Genomic DNA, 22495 nt, shown 5'->3' with positions numbered 1-22495 from the left:
AGCCCAACTCTCTCTCTTAGGCCACCGAACCTGGGGGCGGGCGGGGGGGGGGAAGAGGCACCACCCCACAGCATCTCTCACAGGGCAGATCTAGCTTCTATCTGCAGCAGGACGAAGCGGTCGGTCTCTTCCAGACCGAAGGTCTGATTCAGTAGAAGGCAGCTTCATATGTTCGTATATGTTTTAATTGCAGTCGCGTGCTGAGTTGATGTCTCCGCGGATGGCCCCAAGCTCCACCCCCCAAATCTCCAGGAATTCCCCTGCCTGCAGTTGACAACCCTAGGTAGAAGCGGGGCTTTTTTTGCAGCAGGAACTATTTTGCATATTAGGCCACACACCCCTGACGGTAGCCAATCCTCCTGGAGCTGACAGTAAGTAGGCCCTGTAAGATTAGGTAGCGGAGAGCTCTGTAAGCTCTTGGAGGATTGGCTACATCAGGGGTGTGTGGCCTAATATGCAAAGGAGTCCCTGCTGGAAAAAAAAAGCCCTGGGTAGAAGGGACCTCCCCCCCTTCCTCCCTCCTTTCTCGTTGATCTCGCTCTCTGCTCTCCCCCCGCAGTGGCTGTGGACACCAGCACTTTGCACGTCGAGTGGAACGAAGCGAAGCCCCTGCCAGCTCTCTCCCCCCTTGGCCACACCCGGACCTCACTGGTGCGCCGACCGGTTCGCCAAAGCTCTGTGGACAGCCAGGACTTTCTCGAGGTGTGCCCGTTTTACTCGCTCTGCTTCTGTCCCGCCCCCCCCGCCCCCCGCAGAACCATGCGTGGGAAGATTCGCTGCGCTTTGCTGCGCATGAAGTTACAAGCTGGGCTGGTGCATGGAGCTTTGGGCAGGCTGGTGCATGGTGGGATCGGAAACTGTGTGGCCCAGGGGGCTGGGTGGGGTTGCCAAACTCCAGGTGGGGCCTGGAGATCTCCCAGGTTTACAGCTCACCTCCAGACCAAAGAGATCAGTTGCTCTGTTGGAACAAAACGGCGCTTTTGGAAGGTGGGCTCTAGGAGGTGTCAAACTCATATGCTATGAGGGCCGGATCTGATGTAAATGAGACCTTGTTGGGCCGGGCCATGTCGGGTTGGGCCGAGGCATGTCGGGCCGGGCCATGTGTGCACCTATTTAAGATTAGGTAGCGGAGATATACATTTTGTAAAGAACAAAGACAAACACAATTAAAGTTTTCTTTAAAAAAAAACACCTTAAAACATGCTTAAAACGTTAACACTCATTGGTCTTAAAGATGCTTTCTTTTTATTTCCTGGGCAAAGGAAGCTCTGGCTCTTTCCTTCCTTCCCCAGGGGACTGGAGGGGGAGCCTCAGTCATTAGAAGGAAGAGAGGCTTGGCTCAGTAGCCCTGCTGTGTGATTGAAGAAAACAATTTCTGCCTCCTCCCCCCTTCCTCCCCAAGGGAGGAGCCTCAGCCAATAAAGAAAATAGAGGTTTTGTTCTGTAGCTCCTGTGTAATTGAGCAAGCCTGGCAAAGCAAGCTGTCATGCGGAAGGAAGCAAGAGAGAGGGAGAAGGAAGCAGATGACAGTCAGTTGCTCGGGGGCCTGATAGGAGCCCTCCGGGGGGGCCTGATTCGGCCCCTGAACTGCATGTTTGACACCCCTTCCTAATGTTGAGCTGAAAATTCTTCTGATTTATTTTCAACCCATTGGTTCTGGTCTGACCTTCTGGGGCCACAGAAAACAGCCACACACCGTCCTCTAGATGACAGCCCTTCAAAGACTTGAAGATGGTGATCCTATCACCTCTCAGCCGCCTCCTCTCTAGGCTAAACATGCCCAGCTCCTTCAGCCTCTTCTTGTAGGACTTGGTCTCTCCAGACCCCTCACCATCTTCGCTGACCTCCTCTGGACCCGTTCCAGGTGAGGATGGGAAACCACCTGCCAAAGTGATGCTCTGTTAGACTTCCAGTGCATTAGAACTCAAACCTAATAGGCAAGAGGGTCCCATGGACTTGGGGTTCCCAGGTCCCCTGGCCATTGGCAGGGGATGGGGGGGTAGGGTGGCCAGATCTGGATTAATAGAATCATAAAGTTGGAAGGGACCTCCAGGGTCATCTAGTCCAACCTGCACAGTGCAGGATATTCACAAATACTTCCCCCTTGGGAAACTCTGGGAGATTTGGGGATGGAACCTACGGAGGACAGGGAAACTCACAATGGAGAACAATGCCATAGAGTGCAAACCATCCTTTTTCTCCAGGACTATCTCTGTAGTCTGGAGAGAAGCTGTAATTCCAGGGATTCCCCAGGTCCCACCTGGAGACTAGCATCCCTAGATTGGCTTTGCACTCAGTGGTGTCCCCTCTGAGTTAGCGTGATCTAGCTCAGATTTTTAGCCTCCAGCTCACACACTTGCGTCTTAGAAGAAGAAGATATTGGATTTATATCCCGCCCTCCACTCCGAAGAGTCTCAGAGCGGCTCACAATCTCCTTTATCTTCCTCCCCCACAACAGACACCCTGTGAGGTAGATGAAGATATTGGATTTATATCCCGCCCTCCACTCTGAAGAGTCTCAGAGCGGCTAACAATCTCCTTTCCCTTCCTCCCCAACAGACACCCTGTGAGGTAGATGAAGATATTGGATTTATATCCCGCCCTCCACTCCGAAGAGTCTCAGAGCGGCTCACAATCTCCTTTATCTTCCTCCTCCACAACAGACACCCTGTGAGGTAGATGAAGATATTGGATTTATATCCCGCCCTCCACTCCGAAGAGTCTCAGAGAAGCTCACAATCTCCTTTATCTTCCTCCCCCACAACAGACACCCTGTGAGGTGGGTGGGGCTGAGAGGGCTCTCACAGCAGCTGCCCTTTCAAGGACAACTCCAGCGAGAGCTATGGCTGACCCAAGGCCATTCCAGCAGCTGCAAGTGGAGGAGTGGGGAATCAAACCCGGTTCTCCCAGATAAGAGTCCACACACTTAACCACCAAATTTAGCTCGGGAAGGATGCCCCCAGAGCACAATACTATATTCAGCCACTCACAATGCCAGTAGCCACAAAGTAGAATTTTTGCTCACAAGACTCTGCAGCTTAGAAGGAACATTGGTGCTCAGGTCTATGTGCCTTTAATGAGGAGGACTGTCTGTTTGGAGTGTAGGCACACAGCAGGGGTCCCCGAGGAACGCGAAGGAAGGTAGCTGTGAATTTCCTGCGTTGTGCAGGGGGTTGGGCTACATGTCCCTTGAGGTCCCTTCCAGCTCTATGTTTCTATTTTTCTTCAAACGGGGTGCCTTTTGATGCTGAGCCACTGATGGGGTGTTTCCGTTTTGAGCCCTGGAGGCTCAGCACAGTAACACCGCCAAGTCTATTCTGAATATCATCGCTCAGGACACAGGCAATAACTGTGAAAAAGAGAACCTCCAAGGATGGGCAGATTGCATTTGTGTGTCTGCTTCTGCTGGGCTATCTGGTTAAGATAGGAGAGCTTTGCCCGGGGATAGGAGGGTGATACTGAGTGCTGCAAATAAATCTCCCGAGTAGATTGCAAAAAAAGGTCAACTTACATTTATTCAAGTAGATCCAGTTGACATTCAGGCTGCAGTCAAAATAAGAGAGAGAAGAAGAAGAAGATATTGGATTTATATCCTGCCCTATACTCTGAATCTCAGAGCGGTCACCATCTCCTTTACCTTCTCCCCCCCCCCCCCCCATAACAGACACCCTGTGAGGTAGGTGGGGCTGAGAGAGCTATGACAGAAGCTGCCCTTTCGAGGACAACCCTGCAAGAGCTGTGGCTGACCCAAGGTCTTTCCAGCAGGTGCAAGTGGAGGAGTGGGGAATCAAACCTGGTTCTCCCAGATAAGAGTCCGCGCACACAACCACTACACCAAACTGGCTCTCAGAGAGAGAAGCCTAATCTAAAGAGAGAGAGAAGCCTTATCAAAAGAGTCCTTTCCCTACCACAACCAGCCACCTTGTCCAGCATCATGGGTGAGGGAGTAGGAGGGCACTGTCTCTACAGGAGAGATCTGCAGAAATAATGTGTCTGCATGGAAGGCCATGTGAAGCAAAGGGAGAGGACAAAGTGGGGAAGAGAAAGGTGGGGTCAGAGGGCAGCTCCCAGATAAAGACAAAGACAGGCATCCCATTCAAAGCAGTAACAGACACATAGAATGATGTAGTGCCCCACAGTGTCCAGGCATTTGCTGAGTTGCTCATTCCAGCAACTACATCACAGTGGACCTGTATGTTTTCAAGTTAGGATTAAAGGCAAAGGGTTCAGCTTGACAGGGGAGCGTCTGGGCAGTTCTGAGTACAGATCTGTCTCTGTTTAGAAATGCACTGCTGTAGATATGCCGGGTTTCGGCACCAAAAAGCCCCGTGGCACAGAGTGGTAAAGCTGCAGTACTGCAGTCCGAGCTCTCTGCTCACGACCTGCGTTCGATCCCAGAGGAAGCTGGGTTCAGGTAGCCAGCTCAAGGTTGACTTAGCCTTCCATCCTTCTGAGGTCAGTAAAATGTGTACCCAGCTTGCTGGAGGGAAAGTGTAGAAGACTGGGGAAGGCGTCGGCAAATCACCCTGCTAAAAAGTCTGCCGTGGAAATGTCACGATGTGATGTCACCCCAGAGTCGGAAACGACTGGTGCTTGCACAGGGGGCTACCTTTACCTTTTTTAGATATGCTGCAGATCTTGAGTGGGGCACGGATCAACCCAGCAGACCTTGTCTAATGCCAGATCTGTAATCTCCATATGCATTTTTTTAAAAAAACCCCTCCTTTTGTTACTTTTTAAATTTTATTCATACAGAATCTATCAGAATACAAACCATTAGACATAAAATGTCAATATCATTGACATAAAATGTCAATTTCATTGACATAACGGATCTAGGTGGGTAGCCGTATTAGTCGGTAGCAGAAGAAACGAGAAGGAGCATCTTAAAGACTAACACAATTTGTGGCGAGGCATACACTTTCGTGAGTCACTGCTCACTTCTTCAGCTACGGCAAGAATGAGAGTCCATCCGTCCTTATATCTTGGAGAGCGGGGTGATTTCAGATGCCAGATGACAACTGCAGGGGAATGGCAATAGCAGCAGCTGCGATTGGATTAGGTGTGATATGCAGAGGCGTAGTAGGGGGGGGGAGAAATCAGCATTGGTAACGATGCAGGAAACCTGGATCGTGATTCAGTCCAGGAGGATGCCTTGTCTTGAGCTTCATTATCATAGAATTATTGCGTTGGAAGGGACCTCCGGGGTCATCTAGTCCAACCCCCTGAGCAATGTAGGAAACTCACAAATACCTTCACCTAAATTCACAGGATCTTCATTGCTGTCAGATGGCCATCTAGCCTCTGTTTAAAAACCTCCACGGAAGGAGAGCCCACCACCTCCCGAGAAAGCCTGTTCCACTGAGGAATCGCTCTAACGGTCAGGAAGTTCTTCCTAATGTTGAGCCGGAAACTCTTTGGATTTAATTTCAACCCATTGGTTCTGGTCCTACCTTCTGGCGACATAGAAAACAGTTGTAATTCAGTAGTCTCAGTGGAGATCATCATCTAACTGATTTAACCCTATATACATTTTTACCCCATCCCACCCCCCCAAGGAGCTAAGGTTGTTATTCTCACGACAACCTTGAGAGGTAGGATTAAGAACATAAGAGAAGCCATGTTAGATCAGGCCAATGGCCCATCCAGTCCAACACTCTGTGTCACATAAGAGAAGCCATGTTGGATCAGGCCAATGGCCCCTCCAGTCCAACACTCTGTGTCACATAAGAACGTAAGAGAAGCCATGTTAGATCAGGCCAATGGCCCATCCAATCCAACATTCTGTGTCACACAGCGGCCAAATATATATATACACACCCACTGGGGCTAATAGCCACTGATGGACCTCTGCTCCATATTTTTATCTAACCCCCTCTTGAAGGTGGCCATGCTTGTAGCCGCCACCACCTCCTGTAGCAGTGAATTCCACGTTAATCACCCTTTGGGTGAAGAAGGACTTCCTTTTATCCGTTTTAACCTGTCTGCTCAGCAATTTCATCGAATGCCCACGAGTTCACATTAGGCAGCAAGAACTTCCCAAGCGGCTGCATAAGCATTTGAACCAGCATCTCCATGGGATTCCGCCATGCCGTCTATGCTAATAAACAGTGACAGGCTTTGTGGGGAGAGGAAAGCAAACCATGCCATGCGACGCTAATTGTCTCTCAGAACATCATGTACCGATAAGTAACAGAACACCAGAAGCCCCACCAGTCGGACCACTATTATTTAGAGTAGGGGAGGCCAAAATGTGGCTTGGGAGCCACATGTGGCTCTTTCACAACACATTAGCTGGCTTGGACAAGACAGTTGTCTCTTTAGAAAGCCAGTTTGGTGTAGTGGTTAAGTGTGAGGACTCTTCTTTGGGAGAAACTGGGTTTGATTCCCCACTCCTCCACTTCAAAAATACCTTGAAGTAGACCCATATATGTGTGCATGCATGCACAGAAGAGATGCTCTCATGTGTTCTCAAGGGTTGCGTTTGCATGCACTTGCATCTTGTCTCATTTGGGTGAATGCATGACTATGCAAAGCTGCCTACTACTGAACCAGACCCTTGGGCCATCAAAGAGAGAGAGCCAGTTCGGTGTAGTGGTTCAGTGTGTGGACTCTTATCTGGGAGAACCGGGTTTGATTCCCCACTCCTCCATCTGCACCTCCTGGAATGGCCTTGGGTCAGCCATAGCTCTCACAGGAGTTGTCCTTGAAAGGGCAGCAGCTGTGAGCGCCCTCTCAGCCCCACCCATCTCACAGGGGGGAAGGAGATAAAGGAGATTGTAAACTGCTCTGAGTCTCTGATTCAGAGCGAAGGGAGGGGTATAAATCTGCAGTCTTATTATTATTATTATTATCACTTCTCAAGGCCAAGCCAGCCCGCAGTTTGGAGAATGCATTTAAAGTTGAAGTTGCTTTCTTTCCACCTCTCCCCCATAATCTATCTATCTATCTATCTATTGGCCATGCTGGCTGGGGCTGATGGGAGTTGTAGGCAAAAAACATCGGGAGAGCTACCGTTGGCCACCCCTGGTATAGCCCCAATCTACGGTGGCCCACAGAGCCTGTATAAAAATGTCCTGTTGGCTTAACAGAAGCCTAATAGGCTGTGATTTACCTCCCCGCCCCTAATGAAGAGGGGGAACGGCCCTGTTAAGGTGAACCTGCCTGCATTTTTCTCCAGGCTTGTAGCAACCCCAAGGGTGACATCGGCTAGCCCAGGGGTCCCCAACCCCCGGGACCGTGGCCTGTTAGCAACCTGGCTGCGAATTGTATAATTATTTCATTATATATTACAATGTAGTAATAATAATAATAAGACATTGGATTTATATCCTGCCCTCCACTCCGAATCTCAGAGTGGCCCACAATCTCCTTTATCTTCCTTCCCCTCATCAGACACCCTGAGGTGGGTGGGGCTGAGAGAGCTCTCCCAGAAGCTGCCCTTTCAAGAACTCTGCGAGAGCTGTGGCTGACCCAAGACCATCCCAGCAGCTGCAAGTGAAGGAGTGGGGAATCAAACCCAGTTCCCCCAGATAGGAGTCTGCACACTTAACCACCACACCAAAATAAAGTGCACAATTGTATCATCCCAAAACCATCCCCCCCCACCCCGTCTGTGGAAAAACTGTCTTTCACAAAACCGGTCCCTGATGCCAAAAAGGTTGGGGACCACTGGGCTAGACGACAGGCTCCCTCTCCCCAGGCAGGCTCAATCTATGGGGAGAAGCGTCTCCGGGGTTCTCTATCAGCCGTCTCCAGGTTTAGACCTTACAAACAAAGCGTGCAGCAGTTGGCTCCCTCCCAGCTCAGCAACAAGGCGGCGCGCGCGGAAGGCAGGGAAGGAAGAAGCACGTTCCTGTTGCCACGGCAACCGCCCGGGGAACGGCGGGGCTGACGCCGCCAGGCCCTGGGATAAGGCTGCTGACGTCGGATCTGTGCCCATTTGCAGCGGCGTGACCGTGCCAGCCAAGCGCCAGGCGCACGTTTCCCCTACCCCGCAGGAGACAGCGAAGGGGGGCAGGGAGGAGCGGCGCTTGTTGCATGCTGGATTAGCCTTTCGTGGCGCTGCGATCAAATGCAAACGCTGCATGCAACCTCGGGTCCAAAGGCAGCATGCAACCTCGGGTCCAATGCAGAGCGCAACGGCAGGCCAAACCTAGCATGCATGCAGCCGCGCGCGTCGAATGCAAAACGCGACGCCTGGACAAATGCACAAAGCCACAAGGTGCAAAAGGCAAACGCAGAGCGCTGCTCCGTTTTTCAACCCAGGCCGTTCAGGCATCTCATAAAATGCCTCTTAATCAACCGTCTGCATGCCTTTCAGCTCACTGTACCTGACCCCCTCTGAAGAAGTGAGCTTTTAGCCCATGAAAGCTTAGGTTCTGAATGAAACTTGGTTGGTCTTAAAGGGGCAACTTGATTCCATCTTTGTTCAACTGCTTCAGACCAACACAGCTGCCCTGTTGGATCTAAGAACATAAGAAGCCATGTTGGATCAGGCCAGTGGCCCATCCAGTCCAACACTCTGTGGCATTCGGGGGCCGAAAAACCCAAGTGCCATCAGGAGGGCCAGGACGGAAGAAGCCCTCCCACTGTACCCCACCCTCCCCAAAGCACCAAGAATACAGAGCATCACTGCCCCAGAGAGTTCTAACAATTTTTGTTGTTCAGTCACACAGTTGAGTCTGACTCTTTACGACCCCATGGACAAAGTCATACCAGACCCTCCTGTCTTCCACCATCCTCCAAAGTCTGCCCAAATTCGTGTTTGTTACATCAGTAACGCTGCCCAGCCATCTCATCTTTTGCCCTCCCCTTCTTCTTTTGCCTTCTGTCTTTCCTAGCATCTGGGTCTTCTCCAAGGAGTGCTCCCTTCTCATTGGGTGACCAAAGTATTTGAGCTTCAGCTTCAGCATCTGACCTTCCAGGGAACAGTCAGGGTTGATTTCCCTTAGGACTGACAGATTTGATCTTCTTGCAGTCCAAGAGTCTTCTCTAGCACCATATCTCAGAAGCATCTATTCTTCTGCGCTCAGCCTTCCTTATGGTCCAGCTCTCACAGCCATACATTACAACTGGGAATACCATCACTTTGACTACACGGACTTTTGTTGGCAGGGTGATCTCTGCTTTTTATTATAATATTATAACAACAATGCGCTGTGGCTAATAGCTGCTGATGGACCTCTGCTCCATATGCTTATCTAGTCCCCTCTTGAAGCTGTCCATGTTTGTAGCTGCCACCACCTCCCATGGCAGTGAATTCCATGTGTTAATCACCCTTTGGATGAAGAAGGACTTCCTTTTATTCGTTCTAACCCGATTGCTCAGCAATTTCATCAAATGCCCACGAGTTCTCATATTGTGGGAAAGGGAGAAAAGTGCTTCTTTCTCTACCTTCTCTGTCCCATGCATAATCTTGTAAACCTCTATAATGTCACCCCTCAGTCGACGTTTCTCCACGATAAAGAGCTCCAAGTGATTTAACCTTTTTTCATAGGGAAAGTGTTCCAACCTTTTAATCATTCTAGTTGCCCTTTTCTGCACTTTTCCCAATGCTGTATCTTTTTTGAGGTGCGGCGACCAGAACTGTACACATTACTCCAAATGAGGCCGCGCCGTCGGTTTATACAGGGGCATTATGATACTGGCTGAATTGTTTTCAATTCGCTTCCTAATAATTCCCAGCATGGCATCGGCCTTTTTTATTGCAGTCGCACACTCTCGACATTTTCCGTGAGTTACGGTACCACGACCCCAAGATCTCTCTCTTGCTCAGTCTCTTCCAGTTCACACCCCATCAACTTGTATTTGTAGCTGGGATTCTTGGCCCCAATGTGCATTACTTTGCACTTGGCCACATTGAACCTCATTTGACACGTTGATGCCCACTCGCCCGGCCTCGACAGATCCCTTTGGAGTGCCTCACAATCCTCTCTGGTTCTCACCACCCCTCCCCACCTGTCATCCCCCCTTCCCTGCCCTGCCCCCCCCCACTGCATGCGTTTGGTGCGCTCCCGGGGAGGCCTCCTTTCAAACGCTGGGATTAATTCAATTACCAAGCCCCGGGTGGGCACTGTGCCTGAGTCGCATCTTAACGAAGAGGCGAAGGAACTGGCCGCTGGAAGCGCTGCACTTGGCTGTGCTGCTGCTCTGACGCCTCAGGGTTCCCAGCCTCCAGGGGGTGGCTGGAGGTTGCCTGGGATTCAGGGGCCAGAGTTCAGTTTCCAGGGAGAAAGTGGCCGCTTGGGAGGGTGGACTCCAGGCCTCAGATTCAGCAGGAGCTCGCAGGAGCACAGCTCCCGCACCTTCCTGAGGGTTCCCCCTCTACCTCCCCACCTACCTTGTCCATTAAATAGTAGCTGCAGCTGCATAAAAATCCCTGGGTTAGGAGAATGGGCAGCCAGCCAGCCACCAGGAGCTTTGCCACACTCCCAGCAGCCCTCATTAACCCCTGGAGAAGCCCACACCACCTTTTCTCCACTTCCTATGTGATTTTAAGTGATGGGTGGCTTGTTGGCCTTTTGACTGGGGGAGGCAGCCCAGGAAAGCCCCAGGCGAACGAGGCCTGCTTGGGTTGGCTGGATCTCTAGCCAGTCCAAGCAGGCTTCACTCATCCGGGACTCTCCTTTCCTGCGTCAGATTGCTTTTGGCTGGGGAGGACGGCATATGCTAATGAGTTATGCTAATGAGCTCCACCACCTATTTTTCTCCAAAACGACCCCTGGTGGACTCTATGGCCTTGTCCCCCACTGAAGTCCCTCCCCTCCCCGAACCCTCCTCTGGCTCCGCCCCAAATTCTTGGACTTTCCCAACCTGGAGCTAACAAGCCTACAGACCAGGGGGTGGCCAAACTTGTTGCATAAGGTAAGAGTCACATAGAATAGACGTCAGATGTTTGAGAGTTTACAAGACATAAACGTCAGATGTTTGAGAGCTGAAAAACAGGAAGGAAGGAAGGAGAGAAAGGGAGGGAGGAGTGGAAAGAAAGCGACTTTATCTATAAATGCATTCTCCAAGGTGCCGGCTGGCTTGGCTTGGAGAAGTGATTAAAAGAGACAAATGCCTTCTCAATAGGGGTTTCAAGAGCCACACAATATGTGTAAAAGAGCCACATGTGGCTCCCGAACTGCAGTTTTACCACCCCGGCTACAGACTCTTTCTACAATAATGTTACCAACCTCCAGGTAGGACCTGGAGATCTCCAGGGATTAGAACTGAACTCCCAATGAGAGATCCATTCCCCTGGAGAAAATGGCTGCTTTGGAGGGTGGATTCTACGGCACTGTGCCCTGCTGAGGCCTCTCTCCAGATTCCAACCTTAAATCTCCAGGCATTTCCCAACTCAGAGTTGGCATCCCTACTCCACAGGAAGCCTGGGAGGAGATAGAGTTGCCAACTGACCAGGGTCTGACGTACTGCTGTGCTTTGAGCAGTTTGAAGTGGATTATCTCTTGCTAGTATTGACAGAGCAAACTCCATTTAAAGATGCAGGAGGAAGACATGGTTAAAAAGCTGGCAAACCTATGTGGGTTTAGAGCGGGGGTGGCCGAACAGTGGCTAACCCGGGAGCCACATGTGGCTCTTTCAGACATGTTGTGTGGCTCTTCAAGCCCCTATTGTTTGGTGCAGTGGTTAAGTGTGCGGACTCTTATCTTGGAGAACCGGGTTTGATTCCTCACTTCTCCACTTGTACCTGCTAGCATGGCCTTGGGTCAGCCATAGCTCTGGCAGAGGTTGTCCTTGAAAGAGCAGCTGCTGTGAGAGCCCTCTCAGCCCCACCCACCTTACAGGGTGTTTGTTGTGGTGGAGGAAGGTAAAGGAGATTGTGAGCCGCTCTGAGACTCTTCGGAGTGGAGGACGGGATATAAATCCAATATCATCATCATCATCATCATCATCATCATCATCATCATCATCTTCTTCTTCTTCTTCTTCTTCTTCTTCTTCTTCTTCTTCTTCTTCTTCTTCTTCTTCTTCTTCTTCTTCTTCTTCTTCTTCTTCTTCTTCTTCTCCTATTGCCCTGTTGGCCAGCTTGGAGAAGGCATTTCTCTCTTTAAATCACTTTGCCAAGCCAAGCCAACCAGCATCTTGAAGAATGCATTTAAAGTTAAAGTTGCTTTCTTTCCACATCTCCCTCTCCCCTTCTATTTGCCTCCCTCCCTCCCATCCATCCATCTTGCGGCTCTCAAACATCTGACATTCATGTCTTGCATCTCTCAGACATCTCACGTTCATTCTATGTGGCTCTTACGTTAAGCAAGTTTGGCCATCCCTGGTTTAGTAGATTTGGAAGAAGACACACTGGAGACCCCAGGGCCAGAAGAAGGTTAGTCCAAGGGGCCAGCGTTCTGTTTCCAATAAAAGCCAGCCAAGGGCTTCTGGGAAATCCAACCATATGGCACCCGTTGTTTGCATCCCAACAATTCCTGTTCTCAGGTACACTGCTTCTGAGCTTGGAGGTTTCACATAGCTAATAGCAATCGACAGACCTGGCTTCTGTGAATATGTCCAGACTTTTTAAAAGCTATCCAAGATGGCTGACATCACCACATCTTGCGTCAGTGAGTTCCGTAAGTTGCTCAGGAGGTGGGAAACAGAGATTGTCAGGTATCTGGACAATATCATGTAAGGGATGGTTGAAGCAAATGGATATCTAAGATAGTTGTCACCACATCTTGTGTCAGTGAGTTCCATAAGTCAATCGGGAGGCTCTTGTTTGCTCTCCAGCAGTTCATATTCTCAGATATACTGCTTTTGAACCTGGAGGTTCCATATAGCTAGAAGTGTTTGACAGCCCTAACTTAAGATAGATGTCACCGTCGCATCTTGCATTGGTGAGTTCCAGAGACCAGTTGGAGGCCTTCAAGCATAGGCTGAACATCTGTCAGGAATGCTCAATGATCGGACATCCCACCTTGGGCAGGGGGTTGGACTAGATGACCTCTGAATAACCCTCTATGAGAAGTCCCTGGTTTCACCTGGGGTGGCTCTGCTGCTGAATCAAATTCCACAGACAACAATAAGCTCTAATTGTTAGAGGGAGTGAAAAAATGTTTTTATCTGTTGTCTTCATACACGTCATTTTTATAAACCTCGATCGTGACTCCCCTTAGATGTCTTCATTCAAATGATAGTCCCCCGGGGTCGTGTTACTATTTCTGGACCTTGCCAGCCTCTCTGAATGGAAGGCAGAATTTTCCGAGATGTAGTTTTTCCAGGTGTAACAAAGGACAGCGACTGCAGCTGGTTCATTACCCCTTTTCTCTGAAACTTTTAATGGCTTGCATGAGTTCTCTCAAGAGCTGGATATTTTAGGCAGGGTTTCCAGGAGAAAAGAATTTCAGACTGGACTTGTGGGTGGCAGTTCATGTGACTGGAACTGGGTCAACTTCACTGGAACTTAGTTGGTTAAGCGCTTGTTCACAGGCTGTGTTCAAAGTATCACTTTGCATATTAGGCTACACCCCCCTGATGTAGCCAATCCTCCTGGAGTTTACAGTGGGCCCTGTACTGAGAGCCCTGTAAACTCATGGAGGATTGGCTACATCAGGGGTGTGTGGCCTAATATGCAAAGGAGTTCCTGCTACAAAAAAGCACTCTGGCTTCATACCCTTCAAGCCCTCAGCTGTCCTGCGATGAAGGGTTTCTCTGCTCTGATCCCATTCATTTCAGTGGTTTTACATGGCACTGAAATTCCACCACGGGTGTAATCTCAAGAATGACCCGTTCCCAGATGCCTGGGAAGTAAGTCCAGGGCTGGCCCTGACCCTTTGGCACCCTAGGCAAAGCTAACTATTTGCACTCCCCCCCCCCCCACTTCTCTGGAGTTGCTGTGGCCAGATCTTTCCATTCTATCCTATGGGCCCACTGGCCGTAAATTGGCCACAGCTTAAACTTTCTGCCATGTAATTTCTGTGCTCTGCTTTATCGCTCTATTTATTACTTTAGTTTTCTCTCTCGCCCTTTCCGCAAGCGGACACATTTGGGTCTTAATCTGTGTGTGTGTGTGAGGCTGTTCCTTTAAAAAAATTGCGGGTACTAATTGTTTGAGAACTCTTTTCGTGCCTGCTGGTTTTGGATCGATTCTAACGCTGCCTTTGGTCAGATCGGCCTTTCGTTGGTGTCTTCTTGGTCGAACGTACTTTGTCAATTGGAAACCACCTGGACCCCTCTGTTGGGAGTGTGGTGTTGAAATATATTAATCGATGGCTTAATTAACTCTTGCCTGAGCTAGCCAGGTGTGCCCTTAGCTTTGGCGCTTAGCCTGGGTAATCCCTGAACTTGCAGGATATTATTTCGAAACATACACAGAGTGCCTTTCCCCCCCCCCACTTTCGGCGGGTGTTTAGTGATCTGATGGCGGATTTACATACAGGAAGCATAACCAGGGGTCATGTTGTAGAAAAAGAGGTGCCGGATCTCATTAGCACAATTCATTTGCATATACTACACACCCCTGACATCACCGGAAGGTGGACTAATACGATTGCCAAGTCCAACTCAAGAAATATCTGGGAACTTTGGGGGTAGGGCCAGGAGACTTTGGAGGTGGAGCCAGGAGCAAGGGTGTGGCAAGCACAATTGAACTCCTAAGGGAGTTCTGGCCATCACATTTAAAGGGGCCACGCTCCTTTTAAATGCCTTCTCTCCGTTTGGAATAATGAAGGATGGGACACCTTCTTTTGGGGCTCAAAGAATTGGACCCCCCCAGTCCAATCTTTTTGAAACCTGGAGGACATTTTGAGGAGAATCACCAGATGATATGCTGAAAATTTGGTGCCTCTACCTCAAAACACAGCCTCCCTAGAACCCCAGATACCTGCAGATCAATTTTCCATGATACCCTATGGGAATTGATCTTCATAGGGAATAATGGAGTTCCCAGCAGACATTTCCCTCTCCTCTCCACGCGCTTTCTGATGACCCTGAAGCAGAGGGAGGGCGTCCAAACTGGGGGATCCCCTGCCCCCACCTGGGGATTGGCAACCCTATGTACTAAATTAGATCAGATCAGCATTTTCCTTAAAAAGGTGAATGTGAATGTGCTCTACCCGCCACCTCCATTACCCATCAGGCCTCAGCTGTGATATCCCTGACAATCCATTTTAACAGCATCAGGCCCAACCTTGGTTAGGGTTTGTCTGCCTCTCTGGGCCTACAAATCGGCCACCAGCCTCAGTCCCTCATCTTTTTTAACGATTCTTTAAAAACAGACTGTGCCAGTTCTTTGGTCTTCTGTTTCCTGATTTAAGATTAGTGACTGGTAGCCATGGTGACTGAAGAAAATCTCCACATCCAGAGGCAGTCAGCCTCTGAATCCTGGAACCAGAAGTAGGGTTGCCAAGTCCAATTAAAGAAAAATCTGGGGACTTTGGGGGCGGAGCCAGGAGACTTTGGGGGTGGAGCCAGGAGACATTGGGGGTGGAGCCAAGAACAAGGATGTGACAAGCATAATTGAACTCCAAGGGAGTTCTGGCCATCACATTTAAAGGGACAGCACACCTTTTAAAATTCCTTTCTTCCATAGGAAATAATGAAGTATAGGGGCACCATCTTTTGGGGCTCATAGAATTGGACCCTCTGGTCCAATCGTTTTGAAACTTGGGGAGTATTTTGGGGAGAGGCACTAGATGTTATACTAAAAATTTGGTGCCTCTACCTCAAAAAATAGCCCCCCCCAGAGCCCCCAATACCAACGGATGAATTCCCTATTATTCCCTATGGGAATCGTTCTCCATAGGGAATAATAGAATGCCCAGTAGACATTTCCCTCCCCTCCCCCACGCTTTCTAAAAGGGGGGAGGGCCTCCAGACCAGGGAATCCCCTGCCCCTTCCCTCTCTCTCTCTCTCTCTCACACACACACACTTACCAGATCTTCTTCCGGAGAACTCTTGTGAAAGCGAAAGCAAAAGAAAGGGCGGGGCTGTTCTCCCAAGCCCTTCCTGCTCCCTGCCCAGCCTTAAAGGGGCAGACATTTTACAAACGGCTCAGGAGCTCTATAATGAAGCCTACAGGTATGCTCTCCCCCCCTCCACCCCCCACCCCCCGCTTCCCACTTCTTGAAGACTGGGAGATGAGGCTGCAAACCCAGGGGATTCCCGCCAGAGCGGGGGGGTTGGGAAGCCTAACCAGAAGGCAACATCAGGGGAAGACCTCGGTCTCTATGCCCTGTTGTTGGCCCTCCAGGGGAACTGGTTGGCCACCGTGTGAGACTGGATGCTGGACTAGATGGACCAGTGGTCTGATCCAGCAGGGCTCTTCTGATGTTCTTATGAAGGCCTCAGCCTCTCTGCCCTGTTGTTGGCCCTCCAGGGGAACTGGTTGGCCACCGTGTGAGACTGGATGCTGGACTAGATGGACCAGTGGTCTGATCCAGCAGGGCTCTTCTGATGTTCTTATGAAGGCCTCAGCCTCTCTGCCCTGTTGTTGGCCCTCCAGAAGAACTGGTTGCCCACTGTGTGAGGCAGGATGCTGGACTAGATGGACCACTGGTTTGATCCAGCAGGGCTCTTCTTATTTAGAGGCACTAATCCTCTGAATACTAGAGCCAGGAGGCAACAATAGGGGAAGGCCTCAGCATCTATACTCTGTTGTTGCCCCTCTCGAGGAACTTTTTGGCTATGGGTGTGAGTGAGACAGGATGCTGGACTAGATGGACCACTGGTCTGCTCTACTTATGTTCTTGTGTATAGTATAGCACTACTGGGGTTTATTCCAGATGTGGCCGGTTCTCCACACATCACCCTCCCCAGGGCTTTTATGGTAGCAGGAACTCCTTTGAATATCAGGCCACACATCCCTGATGTGGCCAATCCTCCAAGAGCTTACAGGGCTCTTCGTACAGGGCCTACTGTCAGCTCCAGGAGGATTGGCTACATCAGAGGTGTGTGGCCTAATAGGTAAAGAGTTCCGGCTACAAAAAAAGCCCTGCTCCCCCCCACTCCGAAGCTGATACGTTTACAGCCCTCAGGGGTGGAATTCTAGCAGGAGTTCCTTTGCATATTATGCCACACCCCCTGATGTAGCCAATCCTCCAAGAGCTTACAAAAAAGAGCCTTGTAAGCTCTTGGAGGATTGACTACATCGGGGTATGTGGCCTAATATGCAAAGGAGCCCCTGCTAGAATTCCACCCCTGACAGCCCTTATTATGCTTTCATATGTCGGACAATCAAACAATATCACAATTTGAGGAGAGGCTTGTCTGAAATACCACTGAGCCTTGCCTTTGCGTGCAGAAGTCCCCGGGTTCGATCCCTGGCATCTCCAGCTAAAAGGATCAGGCGGTAGGTAAGATGAAAGACCTTCACCGGAAACCCTGGAGAGCCTCTGCCTGTCAAAGTAAATACTGACCTTGATAGACCGAGAGTCTGACGCAGTAGAAGACAGCTTCCTGTGTTCGCGTGAAATGTGACTATTTTGCTTTCCCCCGTTTCCAACGCCTGTCAGTTCCAACAGCCGTCCCCTTGACATTGTCGCGGCCAGCTGCAAGCAAAGACCAGGTGGTTTCCCGGAGCGTCTCCTGGACTGTGGAGATGTCACCCGTCAATGTGCTCCAGAAGCACAGACTGTTTAGTGTAGTGGTTAAGCGTGCGGACTCTTATCTGGGAGAACTGGGTTTGATTCCCCACTCCTCCACTTACAGCTGCTGGAATGGCCTTGGGTCAGCCGTAGCTCTGGCAGAGCCAGTTTGGTGTAGTGGTTAAGTGCGCAGACTATTATCTGGGAGAACCGGGTTTGATTCCCCACTCCTCCACTTGCACCTGCTCAAATGGCCGTGGTCAGCCATAGTTATCACAGAGCTTGTCCTTGAAAGGGCAGCTGCTGTGAGAGCCCTATCAGCCCCACCCACCCGACAGGGTGTCTGTTGTGGGGGAGGAAGATAAAGGAGATTGTAAGCGGCTCTGAGTCTCTGATTTGGAGAGAAGGGCAGGGTATAAATCTGCAGTCTTCTTCTTGCTCACAAGACGTAAAGAGCTCAGATGTACACCCCCCCCCCCCCGCTGCAGTTGCCTAGGGTGTTTGTGTGCCTGGGTTAGCTCTCCTCCTATGGGGTCAGCAGCTTTCCCAGGAGAACTAGGGTTTCCAAGTCCGACTCAAGAAATATCTGGGGAGTGGAGCCAGGAGACTTTGGGGGTGGAGTCAGAAGCAAAGGTGTGACAAGCACGATTGAACTCCAAAAGGAGTTCTGGCCATCACATGTAAAGGGACCGTGCTCCTTTTAAATACCTTCCTTCTGTAGGAAATAATGGAGGATAGGGGCACCTTCTTTGGGGGCTCCTAGAATTGGACCCCCTGGTCCAAATGTTTTGAAACTTTGCAGGTGTTTTGGGGAGAGGCATTGGATGCTATGCTGAAGTTTTGGTGCCGCTATCTCAAAAAACAGCCTCTCTGGAGCCCCAGTTACCCATGGATCAATTCTCCATTATACCCTATGGGAATTGATCTCTATAGGGTATAATGGAGTGCTCAGCAGCAATTCCCCCTCCTGCTTTCTGATGACCCTGAAGTGGGGGGCGGGCCTCCAAACTGGGGGATCCCCTGCCCCCAACTGGGGATTGGTATATAACTTAGAACACTCCGTGAGAGCTTTAACTAATACATATATTGAAAACAAAATTTTAAACCACAGTATTTTTCACATTTAAATTGGAATAAAATGCATTGCGTTTGCAGTGCCAAACTGAAATTGCACTGAGTATATATGACAGTATATATGGAAGTACCTTCAATAAGACTAGAAAAAAAAATGCAATTGAATGTATTGTTAGCTGGGAAAAATTTATTTTGTGACATGCCCGTCCTTTGGTGCACTGCCAGAAGAAGGATTCTCTGAAAGTGGACGGAAGCAGCCGTCCAGTTGCAGCCGCACCAGTTGGGGAACTGCAATCACACCTGCGTTGGACTTCAGGAAGTCCTACAAACGAAGAAAAATGTTGTATATCCAAATTAATATGTGAAAAAGACTGTGGCTTAAAACTTTGTTTTCAATACATGTATTAGTTAAAGCTTTCACAGAGTGTTCTAAGTTATATACCTTACTCATACCTGTGAGCAATGTTCCCTCTAAGCCAGGGGTGTCAAACATAAAGTTCAGGGGCCGAATCAGGCCCCTGGAGGGGTCCTATCAGTCCCCCGAGCAACTGGCTGTCATCTGCTTCCTTCTCCGTATATCTTGCTTGTAGTGGTTAAGTGTGTGGACTCTTATCTGGGAGAACCGGGTTTGACTCCTTCACTTGCACCTGCTGGAATGACCTTGGGTCAGCCATAGCTCTAGCAGGAGTTGTCCTTGAAAGGGCAGCTGCTGTGAGAGCCCTCTCAGCCCCACCCACTTTACAAGGTGTCTGTTGTAGGGGGAGAAGATATAGGAGATTGTAAGCCGCTTTGAGTCTCTTTCAGAGAGAAGGGCGGGGTATAAATCTGCAATTCTTCTTCTTCTGCATAACAGCTTGCTTTGCAAGGCTTGCTCAATTGCTCAGGAGCTACAGAGCAATACCTTTATTTTCTCCATTGGCTGAGGTTCTCCCCCGCCCCCGCAGTCCCCTGGGGAAGGAAGGAAGGAGCCCCAGCTTCCTTTGCCCTGTTCCCTGGATCCCATGGGAGAAACACAAAGAAAGCATCCTTAAGACCAATGAGTGCTAACGTTTTAAGCATGTTTTAAGTTTAAAAAAAATATTTGCGTTTGCCTGTGTTCTTTATAAAATGTGTATCTCTTCTTAAATAGGTACACACATGACCTGACCCAACATAGCTCGGCCCAAACCGACATGGCCTGGCCCAACAAGGTCTCATTTAGGTCAGATCCAGCACTCATAGCAAATGAGTTCGACACCCCTGCTCTGAGCTGTGGAGTCTTGCGAGCAACAATTCTACTTTGCGAGCTACGGGTATTAAAGTTGTGAGCCCCTGACATTAAAATTGTGAGCTGCTGCCTAAATTAGTTTGCTCCGGGGCCATTTTTCCTGAGCTAAGACACAAATGTGTGAGCTGGAGGCTAAAAATCTGTGAGCTAGCTCATGCTAACTCAACTTAGAGGGAACACTGCCCGTGGGCACTCTGGTTTCCCAACTGGAGATTGGCAACCCCTAAGGAGAACCCAGGGGGGCAAGACACGAGTTCCTTTCTGCTAGGTATAGCTGAGGGCCTTCGTCTGCAATTGGCTACTCCGGGTGCTAATTGAAGCAAACAGCTGGACAGATGCTGCGTGCCCAATAATGGCAGGTTGAACCAATCTTGTGCATCGCTGTCATTTTTCCCCCCTGGCGACAGCCTTGGCTTTTGCGGGCAGGAAAGTGCCGGGGTATAATAGGAGACTATCGGCCTTGTGTACATACACCTACCAGAGATTATTCTCCCCTCCCTTATTCAATGGATTGGTTATAGGGCTTAAATGACAAAGGGCCCAGCTGTTTGCAAGATAGCAGTCTAGGTGGAAAGTGTCCATATACCCGGTCCCCCCCGCCAGCGTCTGCTCCAGCCAGCAGACGACACCTGTTCTACCGAGCGGCTTTCCAGCAAGCGGTCCGACGCTGGCGTTATGAAACCAGAGCGCTGTCTGTGTTTGGTTTCCAGTGGCTGCGAACTGTCTGTTTTGTAAAATGATTTAAATCCTCCCTGAACTCTCATGGACCGTCTGAGCGAAAGTCCAACTGGGGTTTGTGAAATTGGCAAAGGGTGTTTTTTTTGTTTGGCTGCAAACCACGGGGTAGAGAAGTCAGACCGATTTGGAGAAAGGGGCTCTCTGGGCTTTGGAGGGGTCGGAGTAAATCGCTTCCTGTCAGAGGGGTTTTTTTTGCATGGATTCAGCACATCCAGCGATGATGGCGTGCCGCGGAGAAGTGTTAATCCTGACATAATCCGAATGGCCGGCGGGCTTCATAGCCAGCTGTCTCGTCCAGGGTACTTTGCAACGAGCCGTAATCTCTGTGCCAGGGAAAATTTCACCTGCGGACTCTTTCTTAGCAAACCTCTATTAACTGCGTGGGAGCAAGCCAGGTTAGTTAATTCTCTTGGCCCTACCAAGCCAGCAGGAAAAGTGGTCCAGAAAAAAAAGTGTCCACAAGCCCAGGCTGTTTCTGCCTTTATTTTGTGCCAGTTACCAGGCTGTTTGGTGTAAAAGCCTGGGTTTATTGGAATGGAAACCGGCCTCATGATTTTCATCAAACGTAAATGGCCAATACAGTGTGGTGCTGCGGACAGAGCGGGGGACTGGGGCCCTGGGTGACCTGGATTTGAATCCCCAATTCTACTATGAAAGCTTGCTGCGTGACCTTGGGCCCATCACAGTCTTTCCCAGCCAGTTCGGTGTAGTGGTTAAGCGTGTGGACTCTTATCTGGGAGAACCGGTTTTGATTCCCCACTCCTCCACATGCACCTGCAGGAATGGTCTTGGGTCAGCCAGGAGTTGTCCTTGAAAGGGCAACTGCTGTGAGAGATCTCTTAGCCCCACCTGCCTCACAGGGTGTCTGTTGTGGGGGAGGAAGGTAAAGGAGATTGTAAGCTACTCTGAGATTCAGAGTGAAGGGCAGGGTATAAATCCAATATCTTCTTCTTCGAAAGGATGCTTTCCTCCAGGCCAGAGGGCAACCTTAGGCTGGGAATCTAATTCTCTCTTGTGCTCATTTTTAGTGGCTCAGCCCTCTCTCTGGGAGGGGCTGTGGCTCAGGGGTAAAGCATTCTCTTGGCATGCAGAAGGTCCCAGGTTCAATCCCCAGCACCTCCAGTAGAGAATCAGCCAGTAGATGATGTGAAAGACCTGAGACCCTGGAGAGCTACAGCCAGTCTGACTGGACCATACTGACCTTGATAGATCAGCAGTCTGATTCAATATAAACCAGCTTCTGGTGTACGCTTTTGGGGAGGGGCCATAGCTCAGTGGAAGAGCATCGGCTTGGCATGCAGAAGGTCCCAGGTTCAATCCCCGGCATCTCCAGTTGAAAGATCTGGCAGTAAGTGTTGTGAAAGACCTGCCTGAGGCCCTGGAGAACTGCTGGCAAAGCAAAATTGGAGTCAAGTTGTACCTTTAAAACCAACTTAGTTTTACTCAGAACGTAAGCTTTCGTGTGCTCTAAGCACACTTCATCAAACGAGGAATCCAGTACAGCGAGCAGAGTCACACATAGCTGGTAGGCAATGGCTTAGAATGCAAAATGGTACAAATTTAAGATCCAATGGAAAGGAAAGGGCCCCTGTGCAAGCACCAGTCGTTTCTGACTCTGGGGTGACATTGCTTTCGAAACGTTTTCACGGCAGACTTTTTACAGGGTGGTTTGCCATTGCCTTCCCCGGTCATCTACACTTTCCCCCCAGCAAGCTGCGTACTCATTTTACCAACCTCGGAAGGATGGAAGGCTGAGTCAACCTCGAGCTGGCTACGTGAAAACCCAGCTACCGCCAGGGATCGAACTCAGGTTGTGAGCAGAGCTTAGGACTGCAGTACTGCAGCTTTAACACTCTGTGCCACGGGGCTCTTAAGATCCAATGAGAGAATTGT

The 22495-nt window shown here is 49.9% G+C and overlaps 1 protein-coding gene across 4 annotated transcripts in view; it reads left to right on the top strand.

Annotated features, from left to right (window-relative positions):
• Positions 1-22495, top strand: part of FAM131A (family with sequence similarity 131 member A) — a 125246-nt gene that overhangs the window by 44649 nt on the left and 58102 nt on the right. For 2 of the 4 annotated variants that reach the window (XM_060240918.1, XM_060240916.1), the window contains exon 2: positions 560-702. The exons of the other annotated variants lie outside the window; for them this stretch is intronic. Coding sequence is in view for 1 of the 2 variants with exons in the window: in XM_060240916.1 (XP_060096899.1) it covers positions 560-702 (143 nt within the window). In the remaining variant the exon portion in view is untranslated. The remainder of the gene's footprint in view (positions 1-559; positions 703-22495) is intronic. 4 annotated transcript variants of the gene reach the window in all.

This window comes from Heteronotia binoei, chromosome 6 (genome assembly GCF_032191835.1).
Source record: "Heteronotia binoei isolate CCM8104 ecotype False Entrance Well chromosome 6, APGP_CSIRO_Hbin_v1, whole genome shotgun sequence".
NCBI lineage: Eukaryota > Metazoa > Chordata > Lepidosauria > Squamata > Gekkonidae > Heteronotia > Heteronotia binoei.
Note: the sequence above shows the minus strand (reverse complement) of the source record. Positions and strands in the feature narration are given on the sequence as shown.